This window comes from Coenobita brevimanus, chromosome 6, assembly GCF_032717465.1.
Source record: "Coenobita brevimanus isolate Jiangsu-jjx chromosome 6, ASM3271746v2, whole genome shotgun sequence".
Taxonomy (NCBI): Eukaryota; Metazoa; Arthropoda; class Malacostraca; order Decapoda; family Coenobitidae; genus Coenobita; species Coenobita brevimanus.
In genome coordinates, this window is record NC_136959.1 from 56,215,870 (window position 1) to 56,242,164 (window position 26,295).

Below are 26,295 nucleotides of genomic sequence, written 5' to 3' on the forward strand. Positions count from 1 at the left end.
ACTCATTTCACTATCCACACGCACTGCAGCCTTAGCTCCATCATACATGCTCTTCACAGCATTCAACAACTTTCCATCTGCTCCATATATTCTTAATACTTTCCACAATCCTTGTCTATCCACCTTGTAATATTCTTTCTCCAAATCCATGAAGGCCACATACAACTTCTTTCCTGTCTCTAGAAACTTTTCCACTAAAGATCTAAGAATGAATATCTGATCTACACAACCTCTTCCCTTCCTAAAGCCTCCCTGTTCTTCTCCAACTAATTCCTCAGTTATTTCCCTAACTCTGTCAATAAGTATCTTACCATACACTTTTCCCATTACACTAAGAAGACGAATGCCCCTATGATTACCACACACTTCTTTTTCCCTTTGTCTATCTATCTATCTATAGCCCGACGCCCTAATCCCGCAAAGGGTGGCCGCAGACAAAACGCCTCCAAGTCACTCTGTCACCCACCATTTGACTCCCCTCCCCCCAACTCACCCCCCCCTCCCTCACATACCTCTCAACTCCATCCCTCCACCTCATCCTCGGTCTACCCCTCCCTCTCCCTCCCTCCACCTCACCTACATACACCCTCTTAGTCAGTCTTTCATTCTCCATCCTCTCCACATGTCCAAACCACCTCAGTGTATTTCTCCTAATCTTTTCAACCACATCCACATCTACCCCACAACGTTCCTTCACTTCTTCATTCGTCAACCTGTCCCTCCATGTCACTCCACATGCTCCTCTCAAGTAACTCATTTCCACTGCTCTCACTCTTGACTTGTTCCCCTCTTGCAAGGTCCACGCCTCGCTTCCATACGTCAGGGTAGGGATCACAATACCATCATGCAGTGACTTCTTAACTTCCATACTCACCTCCCTATTTCTCATCACTGCTTTCAGTGTGCCAACAGCCTTCCTTCCCTGCTGTACCCTTTCACGTACTTCATCCCCCAAAGTTCCATCCTTACTCATCACACTACCCAAGTACTTGAATGCACTCACATTCTCCATATCCTCACCATCCAACCTCACTGCACACTCTGTGACTTCATTCCTCTCAAACACCATAACTTTACTTTTGTTTACATTAACTTTCAGCTTCCTCCTCCTACACACTGTCCCAAATTCATTCACCAAACCTTGCAACTCCCATTCATCTTCACTCAACAATACTGTATCATCAGCAAACAGCAACACCGGAAGCTTCCAAATCTCACCCTCATTCATTAGGGCCACCCCCACATCCACTGCCCTACCTTGTACCTCCTTTACGACCCCATCCATATATATATTAAACAGCCATGGAGACATTACACACCCCTGTTTCAGTCCCACATTGAGATCAAAGAACTCACTCAGCTCACCATCCACTCGCACCGTAGCTCTAGCTCCCTCGTACATACTCTTCACAGCACTCAACAATTTCCCCTCCACTCCATATATTCTTAATACCTTCCACATACCTTTCCTATCTATTCTGTCATAAGCTTTCTCCAAGTCCATGAAGGCAGCGTACACTTTCCTTCCCTTCTCTAGATACTTTTCCACTAAACATCTTAGAACAAATATCTGATCTACACACCCTTTTCCCTTCCTAAATCCCCCTTGTTCTTCTCCAACTAGCTCCTCTGTCATATGCCTAACCCTATCAATGAGTATTCTACCATATATTTTACCAGTCACACTAAGAAGGCAAATACCCCTATGGTTACCACATACTTCTCTCTCCCTTTTCCTTTGTACAGAGGAACAATTATACCTGATTTCCAGTCCTCTGGAACCCTTCCCTCTTCCCAAGCCAATCTACACAACTTCCATATCCACTCCACAACAATCTCACCCCCATACCTAAGCATTTCACCACACACTCCATCAATTCCTGGGGCCTTTCCCAGCTTAATCTTCTTCATCGCTTCCACTACTTCTGACCTACTGATCTCTTCCTCCCTCCTCTCATCTCTTCTTCTCCCAGCCATTCCCCAACCACTTATACTCACACTGCTCTCACTCTCTACATTCAACAAATCCTCAAAGTGCTCCTTCCATCTCCTCAATTTCTCTCTCTTCTCCACCAACAATCTATTATTCCTATCTTTCACTCCCCTACTATTTCCCCTTTCACACTGCCTTACTTTCTTTACCTCCTTCCAAAACAATTTCTTACTCTCCCTCCATTTCACACTCAGATTCCTCCCAAACTCTTCATCCACTTTCTTCTTACTCTCCTTCACCAGTCTCTTAACCTCCCTTCTCCTGCCCACATATACCTCTCTCTTCTCTCTCTCATCTTCTCCCCTACCTCTACTCGCCAACCATTCACCATATGCCTTCTTCTTTTGTTCCACAGCTCGTTTCACCTCATCATTCCACCATGCTGTTCCTTGCACACCCTTGCATCTCCTCCTCACTCCACAAACCGCCTCACACGCTGCGCTTATCTCTTCCGTGAATATCTTACATACGTCTTCCACCCCTTCCATCTGCTCTAGCTCATACCTTCCCAATCTTTCTTCCACTATGCTCTTATACTCTGTCCTCTTCTCACTATCTTGCAATTTCTCCACTCTTCTCACAGGAGCTGCTTCCTCCTGTCTTCGCCTTCGCCTCCTCAACCACTTTCTTTGCAGCTCTACCTTGGCCATCACTAAGTGATGGTCCGAGACTCCATTCCCCCACCCTCTCCACACCCTTGCATCCAACACTTGTCTTCTCATTCGCTCATCCACACACACGTAGTCTATCATCCCTTTGTACATGGGAATAATTATACCTGACTTCCAATCCTCCGGGACTCTACCTTCCTCCCAGGCCAATCTGCACATGTTCCACATCCATTCTACTACTATCTCTCCCCCATGCATCAGTATTTCACCACACTTCATCAATTCCTGGGGCTTTCCCCAATTTGGCTTTCTTCATTGCTTCCACAGCTTCAATCCTACTGATCTCTTCCTGTCTTCTCATCTCTTTCCTTCTCCCAACCATTCCCCAGCCACTTATACTCACATTACTTCCATTCTCGATGTTCAACAATTCCTTAAAGTGTTCTTTCCATCTGCTCACTTTTTCTCCCTTCTCCACAAGCAGTAGAAAAATATTGACCCTTCGTTTCATTTAGTTTAGTTTAGTTTTAAAGGCTCCAACATGCTTGCATGTGTCAGCCTTGGTCACTTAATGGTGGCTTTCCATGCTGCACAAAATATTGCAGCCTCCCTGTTCAGTCCCTTAACCCTGAGGTGACACTTAATGACCTCGTCCCATGTCTTTCTCGGTCTACCCTTCATAACCCCACCACGAGTATTAACACTTCTCACCTTCCTCACCCAATTATCATCCCCCATCCTCTCTACATGCCCAAACCATCTCAATCTACCTCTCCTTATCACAACACCAATACACTTCAGTCCCATCCTACCTCTCAACTCTTCCATCGTAAACCCAGCCCCCCCAGACCTTGCATACGGGGACGCACTACACATCCACCTAATCATTGTCATTTCTGTATGTCTGAGCCTGCATATATCCTCCTTCTTTACTGCCCAGGTCTCACTACCGTACAGCATTACACTCCTAACACATGCTAAATACAAAGACCCCATACCATGTAGGGAGAGTCCTCTCAATGTCAGGAGAAGCAAGAGCTCCCTGAACTTCTTCCAACCACTTCTCATCCTAGCCACAGAGCTAGCTCCAGCCCCACCTCCAGCACACAACATGTCTCCCAAATAACAAAACTCTTCCACACACTCAAGAGATTCACTAGCATGTTCAATCCTTTCATGCCTGGCAATCTCCACCTGCTCTCCCCGACACATTGTACACATAAAATCAGCATTATCTTGCAGTCTACCTCTGATACCACTACATCTCTTGTGCACCCATTTATCACAAACACTGCACAAGATGGAATTACTTCCCATGCCCTTGTGGCAAACTGCACATGGCCACTCTCCCTCATCTTTGACAGTACCGCCACCAACCCTAGATATCATCACTTTTGTTTTATCTGCATTTACCCTTAAGCCCTTGTGCCCCATGCCATCTCTCCACTTCCTAAATCTTTCCCTTATCAGGAGAATACAGAAGCATAAATTATATTCTTAATCAGCAAGAATGAAATGCATACTGAAGAATAAGGAGGCCAACATACCTTAATAAATCATAATAGTGTAGATTTAGCCATTGTCAAATATGTAAACATGACTAAATTGATGTACTCAGATGTATATGGAATGGTATCCATATTATTAGAGATGAAAGACTATACCAAGAAAAGGAACCTCATATTATTTGCCTAAAAGAAACAAACTTAACCCCAAAGATAATCCAATGACTCCTTACATTTTGATTAATACAGTATATGGAGAAGAGACAGATATTTGAAAATATGAGGAGTTATGAAATTAACATAGAAAAAAATCCAAGTCAGAGAGATAGAACAAGATACACCCTCACAGGTAGAATTAATTCCAGTAGAGATTAACACATCTGAAGGGAAAATAATTGTAGCACATTTATATATCCCACCCAAGACAATCTCACATGGGAGATAGGTGAGTATGAAGACATGGCAGAAAGTATAATACAGAGTTTAAGAACCCTTTTACACTGAATAGAGGAAGAATCCGAAAGAATTATACTAACTGGATATTTCAACACAAATATGAACTGGAATACTCATAATGTAAGAAGCTGTGAAAGCTGTTGGGATCAAAGCTCCTGGATCTTATACAAGAGTTTTTCCCAACACAACATTTAAAGGAAAACACCAGAAAAAGAGGACCAGAAGGACCATAATTACTGGAGCTTATATTTAGCCTTCTGGGCAAAAAAATGAAAATGACAACATAATTTATCACCCTCCTTTCGGCAAAAGCGACCTTGCAGTATTAAATCTCAATTTCAGGATAGTATGTGACATAGTTAGTGATAAGGAAAATTACAAAAAGTGCCTATACTACAAAAAGGGCAACTATCATGGCCTAAAAAAAAGTACTTTATAGAAACATTGGGAAAAGGAGCACAGGACTGGATGTAAATGTAATAGGGTATGTAGAAAATTCTGTGAATTGTATGAAACAGGAGTCCAAAATTATATCCCACAGCACAAAGAAACGGACATAAGGTTCAAGAAATGGTTTAATACTGAATGTAAAAATGCAAAAGAAAAGAGATTTCCTGTGGAGTAGATATGGAATACATACTAATGAGAGGGCATTTAACAACTATAAACAAGCAAGAAATGATTATACAAGGAGAGAAACTCAAAGGCAGTGTGAGGAAGGCATTATATATAAAAGTACTGATCAACCAGAGCTGTTTTACAGCTACGTACAAAGCAAAGCAAAAGTCAAAGATAAAATACAATACGGTCCATCATGGATGAGGGGAAATCTACATCAATGAACAAGATATTTGTGAAGTACAAACCAAAAAGTTCCAATCAGTTTTTACAGAAGAAAGTAGATTTGAGAGAGATGAAAAGGAACTAGCATGCTCACACATATTAACAAATGTACGTATATTGTACGTGTCAAGTGGGGTTGGTGGAGGATTAGTGCCCCTCCCTGTAAAACAATTAACTCTAAGCCCTTGGCCACCCCGTGTGGGATACATGGCGTCTGGCAATGAATGAATGGATATGAACGTATATTGGAACAAGAGGTCCAGGAAGAGATGAGTAGATTAGACAAAGGAAAAGCAAATGGTCCTGATGAGATTTCAGATTGGGTATTACATGAATGTGCAGAGGAGTTAAGACTATTACATTTAATATTCAAGGAATCCTTAAGTCAGGGTAAACTACCTGTTATTTGGAAGAAGGCAAACATTGTTCCCCTTTTCGAGAAGGGAAATAAACAAAATTCACTTAACTACCGACCAGTATCACTGACCAGCATTGTAAGTAAGGTATTAGAAAAGCTGTTAAGAAAAATTCAGGTAAATCATCTGGAAAAGTACAATATGATAACAGAAAGACAGTTCGGTTTTAGAAAGGGAAAATCATGTGTTACTAATCTGTTAAGCTACCGTGATAGATTTACTGACAGGGCTGTGGAGTCATAGTCGGAGTTGTGGAGTCAGAGTTGGAGTCTGAAGCAACTATGGTGTTGCTGGAGTTGTAGTCGGTAAAAAAGTTCTGACCATGACTACGACCACCAGTACAGAAATTTTTAAACATGATGGAGATGTCATGTGGAGCTATTACCTTTCGAACAACAGCGCCTTCAGTTTTATTTCTTGCTGCAGCTGTTCTTTTTTTCTTTTCTCTTATTTCCCACATTTTATTTAGGACTTGTTTGTTGTTCTCCTTTTCTCTGTTTGTGTTGAACACAAAACAAGAATAGAATGGAAACAGACACAATGAATCATCTTGTTTGCATTTAAGAAACTATCATTCTGTCATAATGTAGCTACACCCATTAAAGTAAAACCTTTAAGGACATGGGTTTTAAAAGTAGCGTGACGATTCACAAGGTTGTGATGGAATGACATCTTGCGTAAGTCATTGTGGCATCTTTATTGTATAGAAAGTCTAGGCCCATGCACACATAGGCGAGAAACCCATAGAACACTCCTTGACAGCTACTCAGCATCACTCCTGGACCCTGGTCTCCAACCAATGACCTAGATGAACACTCTGCAATAGCTCACCGATCGATCGCCAATCGCTTTTCAAATGGTAGCCGACCAGGCCAGGAGTGACTCTGAGTAATGCCGAACAGTTGCTGGCCGCTCCCCAAATGCTCCCTGAGGGCTCGTGGGGTGTTTCCAAAGTGGATGCCGACTGAATGAGGAGTTTGGATTTTGCTTTCGTCCTGGCCAGCCAGGGGTCACTGCCTGCATGTAAAAAGGCCCTTAGCTCCTATCCAGCCACCATTTCTGCCTTGACTATCAACAAGACAACATCCAGACACTATGGATATCTGTGAAGAACAGGAAAACCTCATGTTGCTCTCCTGGGCTACTGCAAGTACTGCTTTATATGTGGCATCTCTTTTTCTGCGGAAGAGGAGAGAAAAGAAAAAGAAAAAGAAGACAAGGAGGGCATTTGGACAAGGTCCTGGCTCCTCAGAAGACCCCAGTTTGGCCGGTATGAGAAGCTGATGCAGGAACTAGAGAATGAAGATGTGGCATCCTTCAGAAATTTTGTGAGAGTTGAACCAGCATTGTTAAGGGAGGTGCTGGAGAAAGTGGGGTCCATCATAGAAAAAGAGGACACTGGAGAAAAGCTGTAGAACCTGGCCTAAAGCTAGCCATCACCATGCACTACCTGGCTACAGGGAACAGCTACTGGTCACTGCAGTATGAATTCAGAGCTGCCTTCAATACAGTATGCACTTTCTTCCCAGAAGTTTGTGAGGCCATTGTACAAGCCTACAGTGATGAACTGCTCTCTTGCCACATCACTCCAGAAGGATGGATGGAAGTTGCTGAGCTCTTCACCTCCAGATGGAACTTGCCTCAGGACTAATATCTGCACTGGAGACCTTCTTCTTGAGAGCAATCTTCCTGGCTCTCTTGGGATCCTTTGTGACAATGATGAATAATAATCTGGGGATGTGAACTGTTCAACACTAGTCTAGAAATTGACTGCAGGAGAGAGGTGCCATGTATTTATACTGGTCTGGACCACATGATCTGCAGACACTCAGCGCCACTTGGGAAACACTCCTGAGCTACTCTTGGTTTGTTTCCTGATCTCTCCGCAAAGACTCCTGTTTTGTTCTAGGTTACTCGGTGTGGGCATTCACATTGTACGGATAAACTCGGTCCTTCTTTCTTGTATTTAACAAAAAAATAAAAAGCTCCCTGATGGCTTGCTGACTACTCTTGACTACTGTGCGTCTACTCATTCTTTCAGTCAGCGAGTAATTCTGGTACCGACAGACACCAAGTGGTCGCCAACTGCATCCGGTGTAACCAGGAGTGATCAGGGAGCATTTCCAGAGTGATTGGGCAGCAACTCCCGAGTGATTTTGCTCACCAATCACTCCTGAAAATTTTTAACAGGTTTAAACATTTTTTGACTATCAGGGACTAGCCCCAAGTGAACAGGAGTGACTCAGGAGTGCTTCTAGAGTATAGATGAGCATTGCAGGAGTGAAGTGCGAGCGATTCCCGTGTGACGCTGAGTGCCTTGCGAGGAGCATTCTACAAGTTTCTCGCCTATGTGTGCACAGGGCTCAAGGGATCAGAGTCAGACACACACGAAATCAAGAGTCGGAGTTGGGTGTTTTGGGTACTGACTCCACACCCCTGGTTGCAGAAACACTACAGAGAAGAGGAGGATGAGTAGACAGCATCTCTTTGGATTTCAAGAAGGCATTTGACAGAGTAGGCTACCACACCAAAGACCTTTATGGACACTGTACCATCTTGGAGGAATCTAAGGTAATTTATACTGTTGGATGCAAAATTTTCAATATCAAAAAAAAAGAAAAAAGAAAAAGGAAAACAGTACTCAGGGGAAATTACTCATCATGGAGAAATGTGACAAGTGGAGTCCCACAGAGCTCAGAGCTGGCACCAGTTATGTTTGTAGTGTATATAAATGACATTGACGTTGGGTCTGGTTAGTACTTGGATGGGTGACCGTCTGGTAACACCAGATGCTGTTGGCATAACGTTCTCCCTACGTGTCAAGTGGGGTTGGTGGAGGGTTAGTGCCCCTCCCTGTAAAACAATTAACTCTAAGCCCCTGGCTACCCCGTTTGGGATACATGGTGTCTGGCAATGAATGAATGAATGAACAACAACATTGGAAATGGAAGCCATCGAAATATGTTTGCTGATAATGCAAAAATACAAAGGAGAATTACAAACACAGACTTGCAGAGAGCTACAAGAAAAATTAAATAAGTTTCATGAATGGAGCAGTAGATGGCAAATGGAATTCAATATGGACAAATGCCATGTATTCAAGTTTGGTAAAAGTGAAAAAAGACCAGACTGGGATTATAAGCTAGGAAGTTCAACCCAACACATATCAGAAAAGGAGGACCAAGGAGTGATTACTAGTATCAAAAACTGACCGTCTCCAGCTGACCACATCAGTGAGAAAGTACGGAACATAAACACACTGTTTGCTAATGTGAGAGTAGCATTCATGTACCGTATATAAATGAAGACATGCTGAAAAAGATGGTCACATCATTCATTAGACCAGCTTTGGAGTATGCATCTGTAATCTGAAATCCACATCTCAAAAGCATATAGATAAAATTGAGAAGGTACAAAGGGCCGCTACAAGATAGGCACCAAACTTAAGGTATCTGAGCTATGAGGGAAGGTTAGAAAAATTAAACCTACCAACATTTAAAGAGAAAAGGAAAAGAGGAGACGTGATTATGTTATATAAATGCATCACAGGAAAAAAGAGAATAGACATAAATGAGTATGTAACCTATGGGGAAGCAACAGCAAGAGGGCACTGCAAAAAACTGCTCAAAAAGAGGGATGATAAAGACATAAGGAAATTCATTTTCCCAGATAAAGCAGTTGATCAGTGGAAAGCACTACCGAATGAAATAGTGTGGGCCAAAATAATTCATAAATTTAAAGATAATTATGATAAAAATGGTTCAAAACATGAGACAGTACGAGCTTGACTCATTCCTGTAAAGATACAGGTACAGTAGGTAAGATCAGTTAGGTAGGAATGTACACGTGCTGGGTTGAGTGGTGTTTACCACTTTGTTTAATGCACATTTCATCACAAATACATGGTAATTTATTGGGCTTACCTCATATTACAGATCTATCTATCTATCTATAGCCCGACGCCCTAATCCCGCAAAGGGTGGCCGCAGACAGAACGCCTCCAAGTCGCTCTGTCACCCACCATTTGACTCCCCTCCCCCCAACTCACCCCCCCTCCCTCTTATACCTCTCAACTCCATCCCTCCACCTCATCCTCGGTCTACCCCTCCCTCTCCCTCCCTCCACCTCACCTACATACACCCTCTTAGTCAGTCTTTCATTCTCCATCCTCTCCACATGTCCAAACAGATCTAGCAATACGAAAAAATGATACGATCAAAAGGAGTAGACCCCGAAATTATACAGGAGACAAAAATATTTTCTTGAAAAGTTAGTAGTGTCGCGATGCTAAGGCTGGCTACACACGCTCAGTTTTTTGCTCTGGTTTAAATGAGCAGGACAAAACTGCACAGTTAAAATTGAATCCCGCCATTGTATCCACACAGCACAGTTTCTGGTCAGTATTATCCAGTAGACGAGATGGACAGAAGTGATGAAAACCTGCTTCTGACCATTGGTGCTGTAGTGTGCGCTATTAGAAAAAAGAGGATATGCAAGAAAATCTGAATAACTGGCTGTTGAAAAGGAAGCAGTTTTCTCACACGAACCTCTTGGAAGACTTCAAACTAGAAACTGATGACTGGTACAATTACCTTCATATGGCAGAGGAAAATTATTGGAACTTTTATCTTTGCTCCTGTACTTGAAAGAAAGGACATTACTCTGGACGAATGTCTGACTGCTACTCTCAGGTTTCTGGCAACAGCACAACGGCTATGTCACCACAGACACTGAGTGAAGTTTTACCTGAGACCTGCAGAACTCTTCTTGCTGTATTAAAAGACAATACTTCAAGGTGTGATATTTATTTGGGTATGAATATGTTTGCAACATAAGACATTTTACTCAACCTAGTAAAATTAAATGCTCCCTGTTATTTTTGGTCTCTGTCACAGTAGTTTTTACTCTTAATTTTCCAGACACTCATGTGCTCTGTATAGTTCAACAAGTTCCTCTATAAATGCCCTTGAAAAATTGCACATGTCAGACATTTTGCCACAACTGACGCTGCGTGTGGACTGAGCAAACTTTAAAATTTGCCTCCACACGCTCTGATTTAACTATGCAGTTCAAATCTGCGCGGTCAAATTTTCTGTCATCGACAGATATTGTTCAGGCCAGGATTTTCATCTGCACAGTTAAAACTGAGCAGATAATTCCTCATCCACACGCTCTGTTTTAACTGTGCAGTTTTGGCCTGCACAGTTAAACCAGAGCTAAAAACTGAGCGTGTGTAGCCGGCCTAACACCCAGCTAGCTTGGAAGTTGGACAGGCCAGCTGACAAAGCAGACCAGTTCTGTTTTATCCATATCTTGGGGAGACTCAGCTAGACAGCTGATATTTGTCATAAACTGATTTGTATGAAAAAAATTCAACACTCAGCATGTATCCTTGAAGAAAAAATACTTACTAAACATGAGTTTACAGTAATATAGTGTGAAGTAATGAATGAACATTTCAGAATACAAGGTGAGATAAAGTCCCCGATTTCAACTAAAAGGGCACTTTTCTTTCCCCAATTTTGACAAAATGAGCAATTTTGATATGAAGAAAAAGGGCAGGGGCTCAAGCACTCCAAACCTCCAAGCCCCCCCCCCCCATCCTTGTACCTAATGACGATAATGAGGAGGAGGAGGAGGATGACAGGAAGACACAAGGAAGGATGCGATAAAACTGAAGACAGAAATAGGGAGGGGAGAGAGGAAGGGAGAGCAGCCAGTGCCTTTGGACCTCCTCTAGAATTTATTACCTGATTGCAGTGTTGTTGGTGATATTTAATATTAATCGTCCATAATGTTAATGATGATGGCAGCATTAATTTATGATGAGGATAATTATAATGTAACATATAATGATGCTGTATGCCTAACAAGTGAATATGAAAATGTAGCTAGTCATTGGTAATTATGTTTAACGAAAATAATAAAAGTATAATATTGTTAAGAAGCCCGATTTGCCAGTTGGATATTGCTAGAGAATTCCCGATGTTTCCCGTAATTCCGTACTTATGTTACAAGTCACAGTTGCCAGTTAGCCAGATGTTTGTGATCATAGTTATTTTGTAAGTTGTACATTAATTTTTGTGCGCTTTTTCTCAATAATGTTTTATACATGTGATTGCAAAATTATGTAAGTCAATTTAAGATTGTATGCTAAATAATTTACAGTGATATGTTTCATTCATTCATTCATTGCCAGACGCCATGTATCCCAGACGGGGTGGCCAAGGGCTTAGAGTTAATTGTTTTACAGGGAGGGGCACTAATCCTCCACCAACCCCACTTGACGTAGGGATGCCAACAGCATCTGGTGTTCCCAGGCGGTCACCCCTCCAAGTACTAACCAGACCCAACGTTGCTTGTGATATGTAATGTAAGAAAACTCTGGCATGTTTTGGATGTCTTCGAGTTGATAACTGTTGTAACCGTGCTCCCTTGGGAATACATCAGAACTGTGGGGAAATCAAGATAATTCTAGAACAATGCAAGCTTATATAAGGGTGGGGACAGGCAAGAGATGTTCAGTTAGTTTTCAGTTTAGTTTGAGTGTAGTGATGTGTAATTGCAGTTAGTGATGTTTGTATATTTTTGGTACTTGCGAAAGCAGTGAAGTGTTATTGGTAAACAGTGAAGTGTTATGGCAGTTTGTGTATCTTCAGTGCTTGTGAAAATAGTGAAGTGAAGTTGGCAAGCATTAAGTGTAATTTTTTGGAAAATAAAGATAGTGAACTTAAGGAGCTAGTGTTTACTGTATTTACGACGCCTGGGATAATCTTGTGTACTGTACACCAAAAGGCTGACCATAGGAAGAACAACTCACTGGGCAACATCCTTCCTATACTGAACTGCTGCTGTTTTAGCCTGTGGCAGTGTGGGACAGGGACATAACACTGGTGTCAGGAGTGGGATTAAGTGCTGCTCTGATGCAAATCTTTGATGTGGAGCAAGGGGGTGTGCAGACAAGATCCCGAGCTGGGCTGGAGGACGTGGTGTCACTGGCTGCAACCATGAAGCTATTTCAAGCACGAAGCGTCCATCTACAAGCACAGAATGAAGGACTACAGGCACTGAATGAAGGACAGAAAGAACTCAAAGAACGATATTACGGGCAGAAAGTGTACAGTTGAAGGCACAGAGTGAACAACTAGAGGCACGACATGAAGAACAATATGAACAACTTCAAGAGGCAATTACAGGAGCAACAGAAGGAATTACAACTGGGGATGCAAGGACAGCTAGATGCTTTCATGGGTGAAATGAAGGAAGAACAGCAACAGCTTAAGGAGTAGATGCTAAGCTAGAGCAGCAGAAGTATGAGAGGGCAGTCCAGCTTGCTACAAGCCTCAAGGGTGCTGCAATGGAAATTCTGGGTCAGATGTCAGTAGAGGAGAGGATGCAGATTTAGAACCAGTGCTAGAGTGGCTGCATTGGAATACAATGCAACCATCTTGGGAAGAAGTTTATAGATTCCCACTGGAATTAGTGGGACCTTCTTCATTTGAATAGCAGACTATTGGAGTGTCAGTGGGAGACACCCGATGGCCTCAACAAGTGTTGGCAACTGGTGGTTCCGAAAAAAAGTCTGAGATTTTGGATGAGTCTCATAACCAGATCACTATTGGGCACCTGGGAGTGAAGAAAGCTCTAAGCTGGCTGCGACAGAGGTTCTTCTGGATTGGCATGTGTCAGGATGTTGAAGAGTGGTGTCAGGCCTGTGATGTATGCTGTGCCAAGAAGGGACCAAAGAAACGTGGTTGCTCCCCTTTTCACTGTACCAACTGAGTACATTGATGGAGTCACAGTGGACATTGCTGGACCCCTTTCACTCACTGAAAAAGGAAACCGGTATATATGTGTTACCGTGGACTACTTCACAAAGTGGGCAGATGCCTATGGTATCCCCGATCAAGAGGCTGCGACTGTTGCTCTGGTGTTGGTTGACCAGTTTTTCTGTCATTTTGGGATGCCACAAGAGCTACATTCAGACCAGGGTAGAAACTTCAAGTCTGCTGTGTTCCGTGAATGCTGCAAGTTACTGGGGATCAAGAAGACCAGGACAACCCCACTAAGGCCACAGTCAGATGGGATGGTGGAGAAATTCAACTGGATCCTTGGACAAGAACTGGCCAAGTACTGCATAAGGAATAAATGGAATGGGACCAGAAATTACCTGCGTTGCTGATGACACATCGGTCTTCATCTCAGTCATCCGGCTACACTCTTGCAAAACTGATGTTAGGGCACGAGTTACATTTACCCTTTGACTTGTTAATGGGAAGACCACCTGATGAAGAGTTCCCTACAGATGCCCTCAGCTATGCAAAGCATCTTCAGGAAAGGCTGGCTGAGGTTCGTCATCAAGAGTTTTCAGGTGAGGTGATTAAGTGAAAGTGTGATGCAAAGGCAAGTGAGGTGAGCTTCAAGGATGGTGACCAAGTATGGTTATACAATCCTCAGCAAAAGAAGGGACAGTTACTGAAGCTGCAGAGCCCATGGGATGGGCCTTACACTGTGTTGGACCGCCTATCAGATGTGACGTACTGGATTCGGGGAGGCAGGAAATCTCGCCCAAAGATAGTACACATGAATCTTCTGTGGCGGCACCATGGGCCAGGACAGTACAGCTGGATGTCTCTGTGGAATTGTGCTCACGTGCAGCTGAAGATGTTGAGGAGAACCAAGGAGCTGAAGTACGAGAGGATGGTGACAGTTTCCCAAGAGAGGAAGTGCATCAGGAAGAGGACCAAGACATTCTAGGAGCTGACTGTGTGGAGGAGCAAGGATGTCATCGATGTCACGAGTCGGCTCGTGACATTAAGTTTAGTGGGAAACTGCAAACTCTAGCGGAATCCCAGTGTTTATCGTTCAGTTTAATCGCTGCATATTTACCCGGTCGGGAGTGTTTTCAAAACGATTTTTCACTGTCATAAGTGATCATCTTTGTGCGAGACATTAGCACTTCCGCCGAGTGATTTATTTTGGGCGTGTTTTGCTCATTTTAGCCGTTAGTAATGCGGCTGGACATTTGCCTCTTTCCCACGATTCGAAGTTAGTCGAGGTTTGAGCGCCACGAAAGCAGGTTGGGCCAGAGCGTGTAGTGCCGCCGTTCCTGAATTTCCATATAGTGTGATAGGTGAGAGACTCAGCAAGTGCAGCGTCCTTCCTCAGCAATGCCCAGTCATCCTCTTAGTCCACTCTTTGACCAGTATTTCTTTTCATTTTTTCCTAGGTTTAAGAGTTTAGCTTTTGAGTGAGTGAGTGAGTGTGATCTCCTTATATGAATTCATCTTAAGACTCATGTAACGTTAATTTATTTCTTTGTAATCAATAAATTTAACAGTTCTTTTTCTCGAGCTTAATGTAATGAAACTCGTGTTTTATTTTCCATATTAAGCTTATTCTAGTTGCAGCTCCTAGCTTGCATAAACGCTTTGCTATTCATAACTGGTACTTAGGCCAGTCTTGTTGTATTAAGCTTAAAATCCATTGTGCCATCTAGGAGTTAATGCACCAGCAAGAATCTGTTATCATTAATAGCATCAGTTATTGATTGTCAGGGGTGAAGTTACTTTCTCCAGAGGCTGACGGTACTAATAAACAGCAATTGTGAGGAATTAGTCTCTGCTGCGTACTGTTGAGAAAGTTTATAAATTCTCTTCCTTAGAGAATCGGCGAAGCAAGCCAGGATAAAGTAATCATTGCTTGATTTTTAGCAAGACAATTTATTGTCCTGCTCTCAGTATTATTGAATAATTATCCTTTAATAATATATATATTGATGACAATCGGAAGTGGCATAGAAAAGACCTGTTAAGTTGAAAGTTTATTTTGTGTATAGTTAGATGTTTCATTAGGATTAAGGTTCATGTTTGTATATATTGTGTAGCTTTGTCAGGACGACAAAGGACTAGGGAGGGGATAGTGTTAAGAAGTGAGATTTGCCAGTTGGATATTGCTAGAGAATTCCTAATGTTTCCCGTAATTCCGTACTTCCATTACAAGTCAGTTGCCAGTTAGCCTTGTGTTTGTGATTGTAGGTATTCTGTAAGTTGTACATTAATTTTTGTACACTTTTTCGCAATAATGTTTTATTTATGTGATTGTTTGTTAAATTATGTAATTCTGTTTAAGTTTGTGTGTGAAATAATTTACAGTGTTATGTAATGTAAGAAAACTCTGGCATGTTTTGGATGTCTCCGAGTTGGTAACTGTTGTAACCATGCTTCCTTGGGAATACTGTACACCAGAACTGTGGAGAAATGTAGATCATTCTAGAACAATGCAAGCTTATGTAAGGATGGGGAGAGACTAGAGAAGTTCAGTTTGAGTGTAATGAAGTGTAATTGCAGTTAGTAAAGTTTGTATATTTTTGGTACTTGTGAAAGCAGTTAAGTGTTGTTGGCAAACAGTGAAGTGTTACGACAGTTTGTGTATCTTTGATGCTTGTGAAAATAGTGAAATGAAGTTGGCAAGCATTAAGTGTAATTACTTGGAAAACAAAGAAGGCAGTGTTTATTTTGAATGCCTGGGCTGATCTTGTGTACTGTACACCGAAAGGCTGACCAGGGGAAGAACAACTTGCTGGGCAATGTCCCTACTATACTGAACTACTGCTCTTGGAGCCTGTGACACTGTGGAACAGGGACGTAACAATATTATACCTTTCACATCATATACAGTATTGTACTCTACATGGTGTATGTTACCAGTAATGATTATGTAGTTATTATCAGTGCCATAGAGAGGTTCATCTAAAATTGGCAAGATACCATAGGCATTAAAAAATTTATACAGACACTGACATTCTGCGTGTAGAAATACAAAAATGAAGCCATATAGTAAATGGTACACAGTATACACTATGTACAATATGAGACATAATAATAATTTTTTGAGGAGGTATCTTTATAGCTGAAAGACCTCTCCAAGTGTACCATATCTCAGTGAAGGCATTACATTATCCGAACTTCGGGCTACAAATGCCCTAACACATACTGTAGATGTGGAAGCAGCAGAACTTGTAACATTCAACAAAAACTGTGTGGATGCTGTTAAAGTTTAAGTTCCCTCCCCCGATGAAGGGCAAGATGGGTCAAAGTTTGCACCAAACACCCATTGATCTGCTGTATACTGTAGTCTCAACCCTTATTCTACAACGGGCATGATTGTGATAAAATCCAGCTGATTACAGTAGTAATCAGAGTCTACTGGAGGTATCTAGAGGCAGACAGCTGTAGCCATCCCCAAGATTCCTCATTTTGAAGAGAGAACCTGTATTTTTTTCACAGGAAAAATCATCAGAGAAATTACCAATATGCCGGGATTCGAACCCGGGACTCTCAGGTAAGAGCCAGGCAGCATACCACTACACCACGACCAGGTAAAAGTTAACTCACATTGTCACAATCTTGTAACCAACGTCCCTCCGCCCCCACTGTGGGCATGAAGAGGATGAGTTAACCCCCTGGCACTCGGGCAAGTAGATGCTTTTAATCTATCCCAAACACTTACGGCAAGTCAGAATGAAGAGAGAACCTGTATTTTTTTCACAGGAAAAATCATCAGAGAAATTACCAATATGCCGAGTCAGAATGAAGAGAGAACCTGTATTTTTTTCACAGGAAAAATCATCAGAGAAATTACCAATATGCCGAGTTAGAATGAAGAGAGAACCTGTATTTTTTTCACAGGAAAAATCATCAGAGAAATTACCAATATGCCGGGTCAGAATGAAGAGAGAACCTGTATATATTGGTAATTTCTCTGATGATTTTTCCTGTGAAAAAAATACAGGTTCTCTCTTCATTCTGACTTGCCGTAAGTGTTTGGGATAGATTAAAAGCATCTACTTGCCCGAGTGCCAGGGTGTTAACTCATCCTCTTCATGCCCACAGTGGGGGCGGAGGGACGTTGGTTACAAGATTGTGACAACGTGAGTTAACTTTTACCTGGTCGTGGTGTAGTGGTATGCTGCCTGGCTCTTACCTGAGAGTCCCGGGTTCGATTCCCGGCATATTGGTAATTTCTCTGATAATTCCTCATTTTCTGTGATGGGATAGGATACGTGGTGGCAGGTTAATGTTTGCAATGAACAACAGTGGGAATCATGGCAGGATGTGGCTGTGTAGAGTCTGCTTCCCTAATGCAAATGTGTGTGTGTGTGTGTGTGTGTGTGTGTGGAGAGAGAGAGAATATCCTAAGGTCCTGTCTGTATGTTTGTCAGTCTTTCCAGTGCAGACTTAGTGTGAAGCATTACACTAAAACAGCTTGAGATGTCAACAAACACCCAAAGCAAAAGGTGTTAAGGACCCTTTGGAGTATGTTTTTAAGGAAAAAAAAAATCTAGAAGCCATCCCAGTTGGCCTTTTAGCCGTTTAAAAAAAGAAAAAGACAGTTCCATATGGCCAAATGTAGGAAATTAGCAGCAATGTTCCATGGACCCAGGAACTGCAGAATGGGTCACGGTGAAGATGGATTCAGTTTTTTTTTTTTTTTTTTTTTTTTTTTTTTTTTTTTTTTAAGGGTATTTTTGCCATTTTTAGGGATTTGGTGAAGCCAAAGAGAGGGCAAAGGCCTCATATATATATATATATATATATATATATATATATATACTGTTTATCTATCTATTGCCAGACGCCATAATCCCGTAAGGGGTGGCCATTTGACCTAGAGTTATTTGTTTTATGGGGAGGGGCACTAACCCTCCACCAACCCACTTGTTGACACGTAGGGAGCACGTATGGTTTGGTCATATGGTTACCATCCAACGTTGTAAATGGTTTCTTGGCTTACAGAAAACCATTTGGCTTGTCACTCAATGTAAAGCCACCTGTAAAGGAATGAAAAGCAATAAGAAGTAACAGGAAAGATGGGAGTAATAGGAAGAGAGGAGGGCAGGCACAGAAAAAGAATGATAAAGGTGAAGGAAGAAGTAGGCAGCACTATATCAAGTGAGTGGATGATGGTTGCCACCACCTACCACTAATATATATATATATATATATATATATATATATGGTATATATAATATGAGCTGCAGACTTCCTAGCATTGCATTCTCTTAGGGAAGGAATCAGCATGAGGAAAGAGCACAACCAGTTAATTGGTTACATTGCTTTGAAGTTCAAGGCATCCTGAACCTTGCTTTCTCCTCCCCATCTTTCCTGGCATATTGATAGACTGGCTCATTGCAATGGTCTGTGTTGTTAAAAAGAAATATGCTTTGCTTATTCCCTGCTTAGGTAGATATGTTCTTGATCTGTCTTTACAATATGTGCCCGCTTCTCACCATGGAGTGCTTCGATATAAATTAGGAAGAGGAAACTCATAGATTGTGTTTCAGGGAAGGCAACCTTTTCTATATCCTGTTGCATATGATGGTCCTTTGTTGTGAGTCTTTCTGTAGATTTTCTGCTCAGAGTCAGTTATATTAGACTCATGTATAGCATAACTGATAATTTTGATGATAATGATTTTGTAAATCAAAATGATGATGGTGTTTAAACTAGTACGCATAATAATGTTGATGAATCAGTGATGATGATGATGGTGTAAGTAGTCATTATAATGGTGTACCTGTCAGTAATATTGATAGCAATACAATAATTGTAATGCTGAAATAAAAAGACAATTGTAGTAGAATTATGTAAAGCAGTGTGAGGTAGAGCCAAAACTTCCCTGACTGGTTTCACTAATGAGTTTCAAGAGAAGCTGTGTAGTAGTAATAATAATAATAATAATACAGTAGATGCTCAGTTTAACAAACTAATCTAACAAACCCCCATTCTGTTATCTTGAATTACCACTAAATCGGGTTCTGTAACCAAGGCTTAATGTGAAGGAAAATTTTCCAGTATTTCAAGCTATTTTCCATTAAATCCTTGAAGCCAACCCAATCCTAGCAAACTCTGCTTACTCACAATGCTATGCACAGCAGTCTGAACCCATAATTAATACCCCTAGAAATGCATTATTGTGTGCGAAATTTCCAAAACGGAATTATGCTCAATTTAATGGAAATTTAGCATTGAATAGAGCAAAAATACTGAAAAAAATAATTCCATTGTCTCGGGCTCCCTCTACATCGGACTTCGTTAAATCGAGTATCTACTGTAATAATGATAATAATAATAATAATAATAATAATAATAATAGTTATGAGTAATAATAATAATAATAGTAATAATATTGGTAATAATAGTAATTATTTTAATAGTAATATTAATAATGATGGTGATAATAATACTTGATAATAATAATAATAATAGTAATAATAATGACAGTGGTAATAATGTATTTTGAAACAATGGTAATAACAATACAGTAATAATGATAATAATAATAATACCCGGTAATAATAATAATGGTGTTACTAAAAATTATACTAACAATGATGCTAGGTAATGTAGCTTAATGTTGCTGATTCAAGAGTAAGTCTGTTGTACTAAGCCCCGATGCCACCCTCAGGTCTCTGCCAATGACACCCTGACCAGTATCGCAGCCCGGTTTGACACTACGCCCTCGGAGCTGACCAAGATCAACAAGCTATCGACACGCTTTGTGTACCCGGGGCAGGTGATTGCCGTACCGGACAAATCCATCTCCAATGACAAGCAAGATGGAGTGCATAAGGATACCACCGAAGACACCAATGGCCAGGGTGAGGCAGGAAGGCAAGGCTAGGAGGTAGGCAGACTGGGAGGTAGGCAGACAGGGAGAGAAGACAGAATCAGGCATGATGGGAGGTGTGCAGGCTGTGAGTTGGACAGGCTGGGAAGTAGGCTGGTTAGGAGGTAGGTGCAGCAAGGGAAGGTGGTATAAGGCCAAGAGAGAGAGGAAGGGAAGTATTAGGAGACAGTCAGGCTGGAAGGTAGACAGAAGGGAAGAGAAAGCAGAATCAGACAGGAAAGGAATTATTGGAAGGCAGGCAGGAAGGAAAGGTAGAATCAGGACTGGAAGTACTGTAGTGCATTTGGTAAACAGGTACACAAGAAGGGAAGGTAATATCGAGCAGGATGGGAGACGAGGATGGAAGTACTTGTAGTAGGTAAGCAGGTATGTTATAGGTATGCAGGCTGGGGAAAGGATGACAGGAGGGGAAGGGGCAAGGCGTACCTGGCAGGCAGGGATGTAGGTAAGGGAGTATCAGAGAGGAAGGAAGGTAGTTAGATTAGGCAGGAAGGGAGGAAGGAATGGAGAAAGGGAAGTATCAAGCAAATAGAGAAAGGAAGACAGATTGGAAAGGGAATATGAAGCAGGCAAAGAGATAAGGAAAATGGGGAAAAGAACACTGAGTGGACATGTAGGCAGTGGCATACCCATAACCCCCCTAGACCTCCCAAGTGAGTTAAGTTTGAACATCCCATTTTAAACATTCTAATAATGGTCCAGAGGTGGAGAAAGGAGTCTCATATGGACAGGTAGGAGAGTACAGTCAATCCTCCTAAATCGCGTGTTCATAAAGCACAGATTCGTAAATCGCGGCTAAGTGGCCGTCAGACTGCCGGCAACCTTAAGTCACAAAAATTGCGGACCTAGGCACCCAAGTGGGCCTTTTCCAAGGAGAACTGTAAACCGCGGCATTCAAACTGAAAATCACGACCCAACAACCAATCACCGTGCGTCCCTGGTGGCAAATGTGCATAGTAATACCGCCATGTTGTTGTTGTTCTTTTCTCACAAGTCCGCACACTACAGACCGTCGCCGTGGAGTACAAGAGCTACCTGCCTTTTTTGTGCAACTTCCCCCCACCTCCTACCTACCATGGCCCCTCCCGACCCCCTGATGAAGCGCTCTAAGCAGTATGGCATCAAGAAGCTGCCGCCGTTGTCGTACAGTCAACATTTGGAGCTCGTTCGTCGTGTTGAGAAGAGAGAGAAGTTTTCAAAGCTGGCGAAAGAGTTTAGGAAGAACAAGTTGTTCCCAGCACCACCCCACTCCATTCAGTGAAGCAATTTCATCATAGGATTAATGTGAGATCCCTTAACATTGCTTATTTCTATTCAATACATGCACTGAATATTCCTAAATTTGTATGTTTGTGTTTGATGGTGCCTAGATAGGTGTAGGTAGGGTGCTGTGGGAGAGGGTTGGCCAAAGTCCAGACCCAAATTAATTTTTCACATAAGAGTTATTATTCATAAATCACGGAATTTGTAAATCACAGCAGTGGTCCAGACCCAAATTGCCACGATTTACGAGGATTGACTGTATGATGAAAGGTAGTAAGAGGAGTATTTTTTGTTTCATTTTATTTGTAAAGGCTCCAACATGCATGCGTTGGCATTGGTTATGAAATGACAACTCTGCATGGTACTCAGTCTCTGGCAGCCTCCTTATTCAGTCTCTTATCCCTGAGGTCACACCCTGTTACCTCGTCCCACGTCTTTTTTTGGTTTGCCTTTCACAACCCTACCCTCAGCATTCACACCTTACACCTTCTGCACTCGATTATATATCCACTCAACATGCCCAAACCATCTCTGTCTACCCCTTCTCATCACAGCACTTGGTACATTCAGGTCCTATCCTTCCTCTCAAATCTTCTGTCTTAATCCTAACCCTCCCCAAGCCATCTAATCATTATCATTTCTATACATTTGTGACTTCAAAAAGTTCTCTTCCTTTGCTGCCCAGGTCTCACTACTCTACAGCAATACACACCTAATATATTACGTGCAGTTACCCATTAGCATGGAGGGAGAGCTTTCTCAGTGTCAGAGGAGACAGCAGCTCCGTGAACCTTCTCCAGCCACTCCTTACCCCAGCCATAGACCTAGCTCCAGCCCTGCTTCCATAACATGTCCCCCAGATAGCAAAATTCTCCACACCAAGAGGCTTTCCAGCAAGAACAACCCTTTCACACCTCTCAGTCTCTGCATGCCCTCCCCAACACACCACAAACATGATATTGGCATTATTTTGCTGCTTTCCTCTAATACCACTACATCTCTTTTGCACACACTTATCACAAGCATTGGACAAGATGGAGGTATTTTGCACACCCTTGTGACAAACTGCACATGGCCACGCTTCCTCTGCTTTGACATTACTGCCACCAATCATATAAGTCATCATTTTTGTTTTACTGCATTTACTCTCAGACCCCTGGGGGTAGGGTTTTTTTTTTTTTCAAGAATACTCCGCCAGTATCCCTGCTTGATGTAAAGGCGACTAAAAGGGTTGGCGGAGGGTTAGTGCCCCTCCCAGGAAAACAGCTAACTAAAAAAACAAACAAGAAGCCTCGGACAAGGACTGACCAAACGATGACGACCCAGGACCGGACAAAGGACTTGGTAATGGCTTGGAATGTAAGAGGAGCGAATGATGAAGTGAAAGAGAAAGAGATTGTCCAGGTGCTTGAGGGTGCAAAAGTGGATGTATGTGAAATGACTGAAACAAAATGGAGAGGAGAAAGTGTGAGAGAATGGGAGTATGGATGGGGTATATGTGCAGGAGTAGGTGAGAATGAGAGGGCAAAGGAAGGAGTATGTATAGTTGTGAGTAAAAGATGGAAGAAGAGCGTAAGACAGTATGGATCAGTTGGGTCAAGGATTGTGTGGGTAAAGTTGACAGTTGGAATACAAATGTGGGCGATTGTGTGTGTGTATGCACCAGTGCAAGATCGTGCTAGCAGAGTGAGAGAAGAGTTCTGGACAAATGTGGAAGTGTGCATGGAAAAGTTTGGAAGGAATGAGAGAGTGTTTTTGATCGGTGATATGAATGGTAAAGTAGGGAATGTGAAGGTGGATGGAATAGTTGGTGAGTGGGGTGTGCCTGCTGCAATAGATGAGAATGGCAGTGCGTTAATGGACATTTGTGCTGGGAGGGGGTTGGTGATAGCCAATACCCTCTTCAGGCATAAAATGATCCACAGATATATATGGCGAGTGATGAGAAGGGTGGGTGGTGAACTGAATGAAAGGAAGGCAATGATTGATTATGTGTGTGTGGATGAAAGGATGCGAAGATGTGTCATGGATGCAAGAGCTTATAGAGGTTGGGGGAGAGGACTTTCTGACCACTACTTGGTGTGGCCAGAATTAGGATACAAGTAAGATGGAGGAATAGAAGAAGGGAAAGATGAGAGGAAGGAGTAGTTGCAAGGAGAGTGGAAAGGTTACAAGAGGATGAGAAAAAGGCAGAGTATAAGAGAGAAGTGGAGGAATGATTGGGCAAATATGAATTGGAGCAGATGGGGGATGTGGAAGGTGTGTGCAGGATATTTACAGAAGAAATATGTGCAGCATGTGATGTGGTGTGTGGGAGGAAGAGAAGACGGAGGGGGGTGCAAGGAACAGCGTGGTGGACTGAAGAAGTGAGATAGGATGTGGCACAAAAGAAGAAAGCATACAATGAATGGATGAGAAATAGCGGCGTGGAAGAAGTTGAGAGGCGGAAGAGAGAGTTATATGTAGAAAGAAAGAGAGAGGTGAAAAGATTAGAAAATGAGAGGAAGAAGAGAGTGGATGAGGAATTTGGAAGGAATTTGAGTGTAAAGTGGAGGGACTGTAAGAAAATGTTCTGGAAAGAGGTGAAGAGGTTAAGACAGGGTGGAAGTGAGGTTAGCAGGGGAGTGAAAGATAAAAATGGTAGATTACTAGTGGAGAAGGGAGAAAAAGTGAGCAGATGGAGAGAACATGTTAAGGAATTGTTGAACATACAGGATGGAAGTAATGCAAGTATAAGTGGCTGGGGAATTGCTGGGAGAAGGAGGGAGGTGAGAAGACAGGAAGAAATCAGTAGGATACAAGTTGTGGAAGCAATGAAGAAAGTTAAATTGGGGAAAGCCCCAGGAATTGATGGAGTGTGTGGTGAAATGCTGAAGCTTGGGGGAGAGATAGTAGTAGAATGGATGTGGAAGATGTGCAGGTTGGCCTGGGAAGAAGGTAGAGTCCCGGAGGATTGGAAGTCAGGTATAATTATTCCCTTGTACAAAGGAAAAGAGGAAAAAGAAGTGTGTGGTAATCATAGGGGCATTTGTCTTCTTAGTATAATAGGAAAAGTGTATGGTAGGGTACTTATTGACGGAGTTAGAGAAAGAACAGAGGAATTAGTTGGAGAAGAACAGGGAGGCTTTAGGAAGGGAAGAGGTTGTGTAGATCAGATATTCATTCTTAGATCTTCAGTGGAAAAGTTTCTAGAGAAGGGAAAGAAGTTGTATGCGGCTTTCATGGATTTGGAGAAAGCATATGACAGGGTGGATAGACAAGGATTGTGGAAAGTATTAAGAATATGTGGAGTAGATGGAAAGTTATTGAATGCTGTGAAGAGTATGTATGATGGTGCTAAGGCTGCAGTGTGTGTGGATGATGAACTAAGTGAGTTTTTCTCTGGAGGTTGGGTTGAAACAGGGATGTGTTATGTCTCCATGGTTGTTCAGTCTGTTCATGGATGGGGTAATAAAAGAGGTACAAGGTAGGGTAGTGGATATTGGAGTGGCCCTGGTGAGAGGGGATAGTGTTTGGAAACTCCCTGTACTGTTGTTTGCAGATGATACTGTGTTGTTGAGTGAAGACGAAGGGGAGCTGCAAGGCTTGGTGGATGAGTTTGGGAGAGTGTGTAAGAAACGGAATCTAAAGGTGAATATAGGGAAGAGTAAAGTGATGGTCTTTGAGAGAGGTGAAGTCAGTGAATGTACAGCGAGGTTGGATGGTGAGGAATTGGAAAATGTGAGTACATTTAAGTACTTGGGTAGTGTGATGAGTGAGGATGGAGGTTTGGAGGGTGAAGTGCTTGAAAGGGTACAGCAGGGAAGAAAGGTTGCTGGTTCTTTGAAAGCAGTGATAAGAAACAGGGAAGTGATCATGGAAGTGAAAAAGTTACTACATGACAGTATTGTGATACCAACTCTAACGTATGGAAGTGACGCTTGGACATTGTTTGCATGACACAAGTCAAGAGTGAGAGCAGTGGAAATGAGTTATTTAAGAGGAGCCTGTGGAGTCACATGGAGAGACAGGCTGACGAATGAGGATATAAAGGAGCATTGTGGTGTGGATGTGGATGTGATAGGAAGTGTTATGAGGAACACACTGAAGTGGTTTGGCCATGTGGAGAGGATGGAGGGTGAAAGACTGATGAAGAGAGTGTACGTGAGTGAGGTGGAGGGGGGGAAGAGGGAGGGGGAGGCCGAGGATGAGATGGAGGGATGGGGTGGAGAGGTATATGAGAGAGGGGGCAGTGAAATGGTGGGGGACAGGACGACGTGGAGGCGATTTGTTTGTGGCCACCCCAAACGGGATTGAGGCGTCTGGCAATAGATAGATAGACTCTCAGACCTTTGTACCCCATTCCATCTCTCCGCTTCTAAGTCTTTCCTTCACCTCCCTCTCATTCTGTGCAGGGAACACCAAGTCTTCAGCATACAACATCTCTCATGGGAGTCTGTATCTGAAGTAACATGAAACAGCTTCAAACACTATGATAAACAATAAGGGGCTCAAACTATGCCCCCAGATGCACCCAA

General features: G+C 42.4%; 1 protein-coding gene across 1 annotated transcript in view; it reads left to right on the forward strand.

The window, feature by feature from the left end:
- The window catches only part of mtd (TLD domain-containing protein mustard), a 250,808-nt gene that overhangs the window by 53,290 nt on the left and 171,223 nt on the right, over window positions 1-26,295 (forward strand). Inside the window, exon 3 of the mRNA XM_080272382.1 lies at window positions 20,294-20,486. Coding sequence (XP_080128508.1) covers window positions 20,294-20,486 — 193 coding nt within the window. The remainder of the gene's footprint in view (window positions 1-20,293; window positions 20,487-26,295) is intronic.